The 14,466-nt window shown below is 44.9% G+C and overlaps 1 protein-coding gene across 4 annotated transcripts in view; it reads left to right on the plus strand.

Annotated features, from left to right (window-relative positions):
• LOC126353381 (endothelial transcription factor GATA-2-like) overlaps positions 1-14,466 on the plus strand; it is a 569,668-nt gene that overhangs the window by 184,901 nt on the left and 370,301 nt on the right. For 3 of the 4 annotated variants that reach the window (XM_050002761.1, XM_050002759.1, XM_050002762.1), the window contains exon 2: positions 10,573-11,646. In XM_050002761.1, the coding sequence (XP_049858718.1) occupies positions 10,573-11,646 (1,074 nt within the window). The remainder of the gene's footprint in view (positions 1-10,572; positions 11,647-14,466) is intronic. The other variant, XM_050002760.1, reaches the window with a different exon arrangement.

A 14,466-nucleotide genomic window follows, 5' to 3' on the forward strand; every position in this document is an offset into this window, starting at 1 on the left:
ACTTAACGTTGCTAGCTAACAGCATTCAAGAAGCCAGAAAGCAAATAACAAGCCTACAAAAGTAACAAAAAATAGGACTTCAAATATCATTCGAAAAGACTAAGATAATGATAGTAGATCCACCAGTAATCAACCACATAACACTATATAACAGTATAGTAAAAATAGTAAAACAGTTTAAGTACATACTACTTGAACAAAAAAACTGCGTGATAGGAAAGAAATAACAAAATGATAAAATCTCAAACACTAATATGGTCTAATACAAAAATGTCTATCAGTCGAAACTAAATTAAAACATAAAATGACGGTGGCTTAACGGGAAGTGACACGCGAAAGTGAAACTCTTAAGAATTATCCAGAAAAACAAAATCGACAAAATCTTAAGAATAGAGAGAGAAGTAGCAGCAACATGCATAATTAATGAATATCAAAAAGATGGATACTGGTGGCTTGTGACAAACGAAGTCGTTTGCAGTGAACTGGAGCTCATTGGAGATACTATACGGAAAAAGCATCTCTTTCTTTGGCCACATTATGAAGACACAAGAAACCAGATTACCAAGCAAAATTGTAGGAAAACTTTGGAACATGAAGCAACTAGTTGGATGGATAAAGGAAATCAGGGAGGACATGAAAGAGCTAGAATTCACCCTAGGTGATTTGCAAATCAAAACTGAAAAACATCAAAATAAAAGTCAAACCAAAAATAGACAACCGACAAACAAATATTTTTACAGATGAGGAACGATAGAAAAATCTCAGCGAATGAAAAGATACTGAGCAGTTCCAAAAGAAAACCTGTTGATGAAGACGACCAGAAAATGATTGACTGAAGTGATCGAATGAGACAGTAGAAGCAGAAGAAGAAGAAGTAAAAACAGTATATAATGAATATATCTAAAGATAACAGAAATGAAAACGTTACTAATGGTCTGGATGTATAACCGAGTAGCCAAAAGTTAAATGATAATAATAAAACGTTTGTCGGTTTTTTGCCGGTTATATGATTTAAACGTATCTAAGTTACGGATTAATAAGTCTTTCTTCATGTTTCAGAAGGAGCTCTGACAACATAGAAAAATTTAAAGTAGACCGACAAACCACAATCCGTTCATCACCGCTTACAGTAATGGTCATTTTCCCAATAATGTCACTTTTTACGGTGTTTATCACTTAGTAAAGACACAAATAAGTAAGACGTGGAGCATTGCAATCAGTTCACCACAGCCCGGTTCAGAGACGTTCCCGATAAGGTAACAGGGTACCAGTGTAGGCTGCTCGAAATAATTCTGCTGTAGTTATGTCGTTTGTTCTATTGCCCACTGCTTGTTATCACCAAAACTAGCCATTCGGTCTCCCTTTGTTGCAGGGCATATCCGAACAACGACAATAAGGCATGTAGAGTAACAGTATAAGGGGGTCTCTCCATTACGTTTACATAGCTTCGTGAGCGCAATTATCTGCTAATTCGTGCCACTAGTTTTCCACATATCCTGCCGCCCAGCAGAATGACACATTTTATATTTGCTTTGGTGTCGCGCTGAGTATGTTGCCGAGGATGAGACTGGCAAAGCTTGATGTTTCAGTACGATATGCTACTGGTGTGTTCTCCCGCAAGTGGTAATTGCCTCCGTCTTGTCACTGTCAAACCCAGCAGCTTGTTTAAGGAAAATGCGTTAAATTACCTGTCTCGCTATGAAAGCACAAATCATTTGACGGCTTTGTTGCGGAGCATCTCTATCAGATAAGGCTGGCACGCACGCGGAGTGAAGGACGTAATTGCTCGTCCCGGGAGCCGAGCGCGACGAGTTTGAGAAAATATTCCGCAATTTTCGTTTACATGTTCATTGTTAGCTTATGAGCAGGGCGGACAGAGAAATCATGGGAATATATTAAACAGGTTTTTAATTGGCCTTTAGAAAGTCTCTCTATCTTGATTGTGTGCCGCGCACGCAGGAGCCAAGTTGTCATAGCGTAAACAGCGACGGCGGTAGCGGGAATAATTTTGCGCACGCCAGTCGAAATTAGGATCATTAGCGGTACCTTCGTAATTGCTTCTGTAATTAAATCTGCGAAAACCAACTCTCGGTGGGTTTCGCAGAGTCCTTGGAGTATGCGAAACGTTGGCCAAAAATGTGTTCATAACCTTCGGAAACAAGCTTGCTTAATTTTTTTCGTTCCAACTCAGAACGTTAAGCAACGTAGGTGTTGTGAAATATAGGCATTTTAAAATACAACTTTTTCTGCATTTGTTCCGATAGGACTAACAGGAAAGGAAGGAAGTTATTTTCCGCAATATTTCTCAACACTGCACTTTACAAACTGCTTGAAGTAAATACACAATTGTATGTATTTAATGAATGAAATCGGTATGACGAGAACATATTTTTGTCACCGGACATTCCAGTGCAAGCTGTAATGTTTTTTCTAACACAATTAAGAGAAATGAACCGTAAGACTTCCTTCCGATGTTTAATTACCGTAGTTTGCCATTTGAAAACTAAAAGCAGTAGTTATGGCTAAGACTAATAACGATTACACAAACCATCGAGAGTATAAAATTTACGCACATCCTTTATAGTTAGTGTTGCCTGTCTAAAAATTTTACTGCCTTTTTCCTTAGATGGGCTATACACTGAATTATGTATTATCTTTCACGTAATAAACTCACTAATACCTTACCTCCAATTACATGTGAGGTTTACTGCCAAACCTGCTGTATGAGACAGTGACACGTGCAACCTACGTTATTCCAAAGCAGGCTCCTGCTAGGATTAAAAACTGTTCCTGTGGAGGTGTGTGAGTGAAATATGAAACATTTCAAATAATCAAAATTATTTACATGACTGAAACGGCAAAATCCGCTAATGATGGAAAATTGCTTCAATAATAATATCAATATTTCCTTATTCCTGTGCATCATGTTCAAAGATGGTGTTTTAAATCTATAACCATTCATCCCTGTTTAACAAGTACAAATCCCAGTCTGACACACAGTTGTAATCTATAAGAAACTTTCATCTCTCTTCAGGTTTTTTGTAGCTTCCTTAAAGCTCTTAGTGTAAATTCTGGAAGGGTTGCTTACAGGAGAGACAGCCAGTTACGTTCTTCATACTTCGCTCATCTGAATTTGTGGTCTGTGTCTACTGATTCATTGTTAATAGGACATTAAACCTTCATATTCCTTCTTCTGCCCATTGCCTCCCCATCTGCCCTATTGCTTCTACCTCTGGTTGTTGCTTCCACCTCTGGCCAATGCTATTCTTCTCTTGCCCACTACTACTGTTCTTCATTCTTGTCCACTGCTATTTTTCTCTTGTCCACTGCTATTTTTCTCTTGTCCACTGCCATTTTTCTCTTGTCCACTGCCATTTTTCTCTTGTCCACTGCCATTTTTCTCTTACCCACTGCTTTTTCCTCTATGATCCACTACTGCCGTTTTTATCTTACTATCTACTGTTCTTCACTTGCCCACTGCTGCTGTTTCCCTCAATTGTTGATGCTGTTCCCTTATTCGCAGCTGCTGTTCTTTTGCCAGTTGAAGTTCTTCACTTCTGATTTCCTTCATCCCATTTGCATTTCAGTTATTCTGTCACTCTTTTTCTTTTTACCTTTTCCACTGTTCCCATTGCTGCACGCTTGTCGCCCCCCCCCGCCCCCCCCCTCTCTCTCTCTCTCTCTCTCTCTCTCTCTCTCTCTCTCTCTCTCTCTCTCTCTCTTTGTGTGTGTGTGTGTGTGTGTGTGTGTGTGTGTGTGTGTGCGTGTGCGCTTGTGTGCGCGCGCGCGCCCGCAAGAATGGCAGAAAGCGTAAAGTGTAGGAGTGTAGCTCAGGGGTGTATTTGTGCGGTTGGTCTGTGGGAGCAGTGTGCGCCATGGTACGTGTCACGTGTCAGAGCAGAGCAGGTGGGCGCCGATGTCGGCGTCTCGAACACGCCCCGATGCTTCAGACTGCTCCTCATTAGCGCCGGTGCCTCGTGGCGTGGGAACACTGCGGTTAACCACGCTCTCCTCGGCCCTCATCTGCTGTCGCCATGCTCGCGGACGCTGCTGCCGTTCTGCCAGTCACTATCTTTGTGTACTCTGAGGGACCTTGTGCTCCCAGTGTCTTGTGGTTTCGGTGGATACCATCATAGTAGATGATTAGGTCCCCTGCGAGGAGTGTCACGACGTTACGAAGAGGGTGAAAACATAACATTTTGTCACACACCGAGGACATACCTTCCTGATACTCTGGTGCTTGTGCAAACACTAATCTGATGGAGGAGTTTGGCACAGGAGATTAAATGATGGTGAGCTGCATGAAAACAGTTAGAAGATTTACGATGGAAGAAATGCTAATACCTGTCAAAATTCTCCTTGCTTATTACTACCACTAAGAATATTCAAGTCCATGTCCTACAATTCATTGACTCTCTCTCTCTCTCTCTCTCTCTCTCTCTCTCTCTCTCTCTCTCTCTCTCTCTCTCTCTCTCTCTCTCTCTCTCTCCCTCCCTCCCTCCCTCCCTCCCTCCCTCCCTCCCTCCCTCCACACACACACACACACACACACACACACACACACACGCTGAATTTAAAAGTTTTCTTGAATGGCGCAGTTCTGAATGAGTTATTACCTTCAAAATTTTAGGAAGTTTCCGGTGGTTTAAATGAAATTGCTTAGCTGGAAATTAACTGTCTGCTGCTCGCTGGAAGATAAGCATACAGCTGAGTTCTAAAATGCCTACATTGGCGTAGGACATGAGGATAACATTAAAATAATTACGTTGTTATTGACCCAGAAATACATCACAGACTGTAAGTTAGACGAAACCACGAATGTGTTACACGTCGATTTTTAGCATTTGCCGCAGGAAACCCGTCTACGTAGGTGGCATGTTAGGTGGGTACATGAAATGTTATCTTAACAACGCGACCATGGTATTGTTCCTTCCAAAAGTAATCGCCACACGCGTTAAGACATTTATTCCGCTGGGAGACGAGACTGTCAATTTCTGTTTCGTAGAACTAAGCCGGCCGCTAACGAATCAATAACCGCACCCATTCTTGCACTTCCTCGTCCGACTGAAACACGCACGCCGTGCTTCAGGTCGTCAGAAATGTGAATGTCACACTGCGAACCGTCCGGACTGTACGGAGGGTGTTCCAGTGCTTTCCAACCAAACTGGCGAGCCGCAGTCTTCTTCCGACTGGCAGTGGAGAGCTGGGCGTTATCGTGCAACACGATGATTCTGTCCGACTGCATTCCTGGGCGTTCTGACTTTATGGCTCGTCGCAGTTTCTGGAAAGTGTTTTCATTGCACTGCGCATTCACTGTGGTTCCACGATCGAGAAACCCGACGAGCAAAGGGCACTTTCAGTCGAAGGAAGCCGTCATGATCTTACCGGAAAATATGTGAACAACTTCTTTGGCGGGGGATGTGGCATGTTTCCACTGCCCGTTTGCCATCGGGCTGTCGGAATGTTGGCGGACGGAATCATTCTGGTGCATCATAACGCCCACCATGACACTGTCTATCGGACGGAGGCTACCGTTCAGCGATTTTGTTGGGAAACGCCGCAACGTCATCCGTGGCCGGCCTATGTGACCGAGCGGTTCTAGGCGCTTCAGTCCGGAACCGCGCGACTGCTACGGTCGCAGGTTCGATGCCGGCCTCGGGCATTGATGTGTGTGATGTCCTTAGGTTAGTTAGGTTCAAGTACTTCTACGTCTAAGGGACTGATGACCTCAGATGTTTAGTCCCATAGTGCTTAGAGCCATTTGAACCATTTTGAAAGTCATACGTAGAGCCCGGATCTCTCACCGTGTGATTTTCATATCTTTGTCGACCTGTAGAAAGACATGGGTGGATCTCGCTTTCTACCGGACGAGGATGAGAAAGAGAGAGTGCGATGTGGATCGGTCAGCGGGCAACAGCGTTCTACGGAAGAGGAAATGATCGTCTCGTCTCTCAGTGAGATAAATGGCTTAACCCTTTTGTCGGCAAAATTATTGAGCAGTGTTTTTTAATGAATGGAGAGCAGATACTAATTAACAGATAGGTATATTTATCATACAGAATATCAAATTTGCTACAACTGTGAAAACGAAGTTACACATCTAGGTGGGAAGTATTCTTCCCACTGCCGTTCCTTGGAGTTAAATGACAAAAACAACTTTGTCAATATATGTCATATTTATCTGATAAAATTACTTCTCTTGTTACAATGATTAGCCACAATTACTTGCCATGAAATTTTATGAAACATGGGTCTATGCAAAGTGCTACTTGACAATATGTACAAACACAGCGAGTGCTCTCTTCTGCAGCTTTGGTACTACAATGACGGAACGTCCAGTAGGTTTCTCCTAAAATCGGTTGATGCTCCCCTACAGCCACATGACGGAAATCTTCAGGTACTTTACCCCTTTCTGCCAGAAAGACAGGTATTTGTCCACACCTTTTTTGGGATGGGAAGCCAGCTATCAGTTGTCTAACTAGATACATCCTGTATGTGAGCTGATCATGCTGTCCACTTTCTCTTTTATTTATTTTCCACAGGGTAAAACTGTTCACTGCAGCAACGTCCACCAGGAAATAAAATATTCTGTGCCACCATTTTACAGAACGTCTGCCAATAGCATACCTTTCTCATAATTGATCAAACTTACCGACACCATCCATTATTTTGTTGTATTCTGCCACAACTTCAGGACAAGAAATCTCTGTACTAGTACCATCCTTGGATTTCATTTTCACTGTGGCTGTTTCTCATGGGTCATGAATAGAGGACAGGAAAATGACTGAATGGTTATTCATCCATTTTACTGCAGAAATGGCTCCTTTTGTTTCAAACTGGAATTCTCCCCGTCCAAATGTTACGTTTTCCTTCATAAATTTGGATAAACCAGAAGTATTTACCTTATACTACAGCTTTGAGGAAAAAAATCACAAAATGTCACGCAAACAGCACTGAAAGGCTCCTCTTTAGAGCAACACTCAGCTATACGATGCCTCTGCGCGAAGGTACAGCAAAATCGACGGGAACTTCCGATTGGAAGTAGTACCCTATACTGTTCACTATGTGGTAGCATCGTACAGAGGTGGGAACTGTAAATCTCACGGGACTAGGAGCGAGTTCATTGTTGTGGGAAGCATGTTTCCCACGGCTCAGGAAAGGGTTAAACCGAGCTGTGATTAGTTTTTAAAGGAACCGTTCCATGCTCCCATTGTGGCGGATGCTCGGTTTCCATTTGACTGCCCCTCATATGTCGTCTCTCAGACACGAAGGTAAAACAAAAAAGTTAGCTTTTCCTCTCTATACACGATTTGCTGATAAAAAAAGGGCAAAACAAATTTTTATGGGGCGAGCAGCAGCAATAAGAGCAAATCATGAGTTTCCAGGTGTGATGGACTTGTGTGGCAGTCCAGAAGAAGAGCCAGGGAGCGGAGGAATAACAGTAGTGAGTGGGTCGTGCTGCTGGGATGGACAGGTGGAGCAGCACCTTGCGCTGGCAGGTGCGTCCGCGGAGAGCAAGGTGCACGCCGAGCCCGCGGCGCCGGCCGCAGCACCTGTAGCCGAAACTGCCTGGTCGCTGGAACAACGTCTTCTGAGGCCGCACACTCTTCCACGTGTCTCATTGTGCCCCACACGTGACTGTTTGCACGTTCTGACCAACAAGCGATGATATCGAGTATCTTCTCAGCTGCCGGCCGCAGTGGCCGAGTGGTTCTAGGCGCTTCAGTCTGGAACCGCGCGACCGCTGCGGTTGCAGGTTCGAATCCTGCCTCGGACATGGATGTCTGTGACGTGCGTAGGTTAGTTAGGTTTAAGTAGTTCTAAGTTGTAGGGGACTGATGACCTTAGAAGTTAAGTCCCATGGTGCTCAGAGCCATTTGAACATCCTGGAAGTCTCGCAAAGGGCACATTGATTTCATTGCTTCTAACGCTAGGTTTTTTTAAATAACTTCTGTCATCAAGACACTCAGTGCTCCCCGTTTTAGCCATTCGATAATCGAAGAGCATTCGAGGAACCTTCTTTACAGTCGGACGCACTGACGACCCTGGCAGGGAAGAATACATTCCTTACTAGAACCGTAGTAATGCGTGCACTGGTGTCACACCGAAAGCAAGAGCGTTCGTTGTACGTTCAGCTCTATGGGCCCCGAGGGCTGTAATTATAGCGCACAGCAGTACAATTTTCGAAAGAGATGGCGCGGTTGTTAGGAGATCGAACTCATATTCGAAAAGAATGGGATCCATATTATTGCTGTGCACTTTTCCCAAAATCACTCTAAGTGAACGTACGACTGTTGTTTTGAGGAACACACATTCTGTTTCCTGTGTTACCTAATAGTGAAAGACATTCAACGCTTAACTGTCTTCCGGTATGTATCAGGTTTATTGCACTGTCTTTGCGTCAGTAGTTAAAAGATTTTGTGATGGGTTGCGTTTCTTAATAAACCACTTTGAAAACTTTTGTACAGTACTTAATTCTGCGAAAGGTCAGTCTGTCTCTGTTGACTGACATCTTCATGTGCAACCTCTTGCTGAGGAAAGCGACAATGCGATCATGACTACTTAATATACTTGATGTATCCAATTTAGAAATTGATTTCATTTTTCTCGAGTAGGCGTTTGATTGGCTTTATTGTTCTCCTCCTTGTATTTTGATGTAAGCGCATTAAATGGATCGAACCAGTGACAGTGAACGAGAATGTCAACAAGGCTGAACAATCCATGATCCACCCTTGGAACAGTGCCACGAGCAACAGTCAAATGATACCTGTGCAAACTTCAAATTACTTACCATCACAGATGGTCGTTACGCTGAGTAACGTTTGTAACTCGGAACGTCAACGTGGTAGGCAATTAATTGTCATTATCTGATTTAGAAATTAAAATGTCTTTCTTTCGATGATTTATTCTTATTTCTCTGCAGCTGGTTCTTACAAATGTTCCCACACTTTTTCATTGTCCTACGATCAATCGTTTTTCTTGGCGGCTCTCTGAAGTAACGAAAGTTTAATTGTAACCACCCTGAACTTAAGATTAGCTTGCGTGTATTTCATAATGCACATCTTGTGGTACGTCATGAACTTAACGTCGAAGGTATTTGTCAGCCAGAACGGTATTAGGGCCTATAGCCCGTCAGCAGCACCATGTACTGCGCAAATCTACACCAAATGGAGTGTCTGTTAAGTCCAGAGTCTTGATTATGGTTAAAAACTCACATCTCTACCGAACACAGATGGTCGTATGTACATATTATACATGTGAAATGCTGAACGGCCACACGTCCTTGATAAGTATGTTGCTTTCAAGTACACACAAGCTGCCGAGCACACAACATAAAATATTTTCGTATGGTGCAGTGTAACATTGAAACTTACGCATTTTGTTCTACTGTGTAAAACTGTGAGTGGTGGTCGAAGACAGTGGATCGTATTTATATTTCATCTCGAATTAATTTAATGAGACCGCTTATACCGGATGGTTATAATTAAAGTGCGGGTACTCACAGAGGTCCAGTCTGGGCTGCAATTGTCGTATGACAGCGAAAGTTGGTTGATATTCTAATGCGTTAATTCAAAAGCGATACACGCTCAAAAAATAGTTAAAATTTTGGTCAGAATGTGTAAATCTAGCGTTGTGAATCCTAGACAGAAGTATAGAAATTATGCCATTTGTATATATATAGTAAGGTGGTATCTGTTCTTTCGGACATGTCAGAAAGAACAGTTACTATCTTATATATATATATATATATATATAAGGCTCACCAGCCACTTGATCATCTTCTTCTACTGTGCGAATGCACAAACAGTGCCCGAACTCTTACGAGAATCGGCAACGCGCCGCGAGTAATGAGTGTAATAGGCGGGGGCACTACGAATGTAGTGCGGGACAATACGTTGAGAATGTGGGTTTCGCGGGAGGCGTGCCACTGATAAATCCCTGCAGTCGCGCTATCCTCTGTGTCCTCAGTGGCTCAGATGGATAGAGCGTCTGCCATGTAAGCACGAGATCCCGGGTTCGAGTACCGTCGGGGCACACATTTTCATCTGTCCCCGTTGACGTATGTCAACGCCTGTAAGCAGCTAAGGGTGTACATTTCATTGTGATGCCATTTGAGATGGATTAGGAATGGGACGTGGCCAGTAAAGGTCAAATGCGTGAGAAAAGTATAACGTTGATTTTATTACTAACTGCCACTTACACAACTGGTTCAATAAGAATACCGGAAACGTCGACGAGATGTCGTACGGCGGCAGATTTGCACCTGGTGGCCAAAATTTTTTTCCAGCGTGAATCCGTTGCGGATTAACGTTTTAGCATGTTCCAAGCTTTGCTACCATACGATAATTACATCCCACACTTTACCTCCCTGAGTAGCTGCACTTCACTTATAACCACCTGGTAGATAACACCAGTCTACGAGACGGCAACTTTTTTCATTATATAGTGATCAGGATTTCCAGATGTCTTCAAGTATGATATTAACTTGTGCAGTAATAGCAACGCGGTTGTGTGCTCAATCGAGCGAGCGCGAAGCCTGCCAGCCGGCCTGAGTTATGCCTTCCGTTGCAGCAGCTGCGGCGCGCATGGGGACGTCGCAGGTGTGCCGGCCGCACTTCCACACGCCGCTGCATCCCTGGCTGTCGGACACGAGTAAGCCGGCCTGGTGCAGCCCATTCGCAGCGCCTGCGGGGGCCGGCGTCGGCGTCGACGAGAAGCCTCTGTCCCCCGCGCCGGTGGTGGGCGGAGGCGCGGGGGCGGCGGCAGGAGGCGGCGGGGGCGTGGCGGGAGCGGGTGCTGGCGCGGCGGCGGCGGCAGCTGCGGCGGCGGCGCACGCGCCGCACCACCTGTTCAGCTTCCCGCCGACGCCACCCAAGGACGCCACCCCCGACTCGGTGACGGCCGCGTCGTCGACGGCCGCGTCCGCCGTCTCGGAGTACCAGCACGCAGCCGCCGCCGTGGCGCACGCCGCCGCCATGGGCGTCGCCTTCATGCAGCAGCAGCACCAGCAGCAACAACAGCAGCAGCAGCAACAGCAGCAACAACAACAGCAGCAGCAGCAAGAAGACGGCAGCGTGGTCGGCTACGGCGGCGCGGGGTCCGGCGCGCTCGACGTCAAACCGGGCCTCAACATGCTCAACTCGCTCGGGGCCGGCGGGGGCGGAGGCGGCGGCGGCGCCGGCGGCGCCAACTGCGCGGGCGGCAACGGCGCGGCGGCCGCGGCGGCGGCGGCAGCGGCGGCGGCGGTGAAGCAGCGGGAAGGTATGGCGGCCGTCGCGACGTCGTCCTCCTCCTCGTACTCGACGTCCCCAGGGCCCGGCAGCGCCGGCATGCCGACCGCCAACCACGTGTCCACTGTCGGCGAGTACCCCTACCCGCACCCCCACCACGACATGGGGTACGCGGCGCACCACCACCACCACCACCCCCTGAACCACCACCACCACCATCACCACCACGCGAGTACGGCGGCGGCGGCGGCCATGTTCAGCGCCAAGGCCCTGGCGTCGACGGGCCACGCGCACGCCCACGGCCACGGCCACGGGCACGGCCACGGGCACCCCGGCGCCACGCACGCGCACGCGCCGCAGAACGCCGCCTCGGCCAATGCCAAAGCGTCGCGGACGAAATCGCGGTCCAGCGCCGGTAAGCCCGCTCCGCCTGCCTCTGCTCTCCTCTGCCTACGCCTCTCTGCGACTCTCCTTTCTCTCCGCTCTTCGGGAGAAAGCTAACACGTTTGTCTTCCACTGACATGCCTCCACTAACCGCACTTAACAAAAGCAGACATACGGCGGCCCTCCTCATGCCAGTCTCGTCTGTTCAGTTCTCTTCCTGTCGCACTTTCCAGTCATGTCGGCTCGCAACCTCGTTGTCTTCGAAGCCTTTCGTGGCAATATCCTTGTTAGAAAAGACTGCATTCTAGCCACGTCAGTGACGAACGAAAACATATAGTATTTATAATTTCAACCACTTTTACTCGTCGTACTAGCCAGTAGTAGCTAGACAATTGGTTTCTGTTGATCGACAGCCGTCTTCACTGTAATTGGTATCTCGGACATCAGACAGCGTCCTCCACCGTGAAACGGTTACTCTTAGTACCTTGGCAAGAAATGTACTTGTAGATAGTGTGTATCTCCTAAGAGCCGTCCGACGCATTTTCGCTGTTTTGACAGATACTTTTCATTTCGTTTTTGTAGTATTTAACTTGAGTCAGCCATAAGAAACACCGCTCAACAGGCTTGTCATGCGACGCCCACTGTTGACCGAAAGCGTCGGTTTGTTTCCTCTTATAGACAAAATTAATTTTAAAACGTCGTTTTACGGTCTCATTCGATAGAGCAGTCCCTAATTAACCTATTGCGATATTTGTTTTATCAATATGTATACCGACAGGTACAGTAGGATAGAAAGAATAACCAGTACCCCCTCACCGACAACGCCATCCCGTTGTTTTTTTTTTTTTTTTTTTTTTTTGTCTGTATATGATGTGATTAAATTTTGCACTGGGATACATTTTCGCCAGAGGCCGTAATTTTCCAATTATTCAAGAAAAACACACACAAGTGGCCTTCAAACGCGTTTTTCTTGAATAACTCGAAAATCGTGGCCTCCAGCGAAAACATATTCCAGTAAAAAATTCAACTACATTAAAATTCCTGCAAAATGTCCTGTTCACTCTTTCTCTAGAACTACTAAATTCAGCGTAATGATCAGCGAATATGAAAATCTTTTGCGTGTTTTTTGAAAATGTGTAATATCCATAGATAGGGGCAGATAAATCACGCTATATTACCTTACATAATTGTAAAATACATATGACGATTTGAAACACTGTGGCGTAAATAAAAATTTTCCGTTACAAACAACAGTAATTTATGATTCTGTCCAAAAAAGAGTATTTAATTCTCCTTGCGTTATCTTTGGTGGGAAATGTCGCACGAAGTTTCTGTCCCGTTGCTACAGTTACGAAGCCTTCACAACGTAACTCACGTCATCCTTCCCTCAGTATGAGAAATACCTTCTGGTTGCCACGAGCTTTGTAATTCAGAGGTATAACGTAATTTGCACGTGAACAGAAAACCAAAGTCATTCCAGAGTCCCCTCAATTGTAATGCTCCCACATTTTCTAGCATGTTTAAAAATCAGAAATTCAAGGCAGAACGCATATCAGAGAAAGAATTCAGAAGCCGTTCATTATGAGTTGACAGTACACACATTCAATGAATTTTTTTTTCAATGAATATGTGGTCAAGCTCTTCACCCAGTCGTGTTTCCAAAACACGACAATCCTTTTTTGATAGTCGCGTACCACACTTTCACGTATTCCCAATATTATGAATTGCTCGAAGAGGTCGAAACTTCATCTCTCTCCAACGCCTTTGAAGGCGTATTATTGGCAGTCAGTCTTGTGCTATGAACAGACATCCTAGGGATTTGCAATCGCAGATTATCGAGTGTCTTTGCGCCACAAGCACGACATGGCTGGAGCTCACCTGTTTGTTCGCACCTTGCACTGTTTGTCTGTGTGTCGCCTGCGTTTCATTTTATCACTAACTTTTCCCTAACCCATCTACGTGTTTATGATCTATAATAAAGAGGTTATGGGTTTGCTTTTCTATGGGATGCTTTGTGGTGGCGGTTTTTATTTTGTCATTTAAGCAGCTTTGTTTTGTGTTATGCATTTGTTTTATTTTATTTTGCGGTGTCCTCATCAGTACTTCAAGAAACATGACATATCAAAAGTTTTGTATCTACTTTTTCAGAAATAGGACCATTGTAATACCAGACATAAATATTTAATTCGTTTTACTACAGTCGCTGGATCTGGTTATTAGTATATAACTATGCTGTAGTTATTCGATGTGGAGAAATGCAGTCAATGAGAATAATACCGTGTTACTCTGCTGATTACTAGGAAATATGGTTATTAAATAACATCGCTGCTGGGTTGCTGTTACAAAGTATAAGGATTCAAGTATAGGCTGTCGAAAGAATGCAATTACAATACCGAGAAGAATGATGCTCATAAAGCCGGGTATCGGAATTTGATGAGTTGTTCTGTAGAAGAAGAAAGTGATTACTTCGCTTTGTTGTGGAATGAAAAATAATCACAAATACCTTAAACGGTCAGATGCATAGACCTTCACATTCGGAGTCCTGGAAATGTATTCGAAAATTTTAATGCAGATTATTGTTAACTTGGGCAGTTTCGTTGCAATAACTTTATCCGATATAAACATTACTTATCAATTATCATATCATTATCAGATGCTAAGATAGAGAAGGAATTCGTGGCGGGCTGCATCAAACCATGACCCCATGACCGGCGGCAAAAAAAAAAAAAAAGATAGAGGAACAATGAGTGGGAACAGAGTGTAATAAACACCGCCTCCTATTGTTTGGCCACCAAGTTTAAAAGGTAGAATATTGAGTGCAGGAAAACTCCTAGATTAATGAGTTTGGAAA

The sequence above is a fragment of the Schistocerca gregaria genome, chromosome 1 (genome assembly GCF_023897955.1).
Source record: "Schistocerca gregaria isolate iqSchGreg1 chromosome 1, iqSchGreg1.2, whole genome shotgun sequence".
Taxonomy (NCBI): Eukaryota; Metazoa; Arthropoda; class Insecta; order Orthoptera; family Acrididae; genus Schistocerca; species Schistocerca gregaria.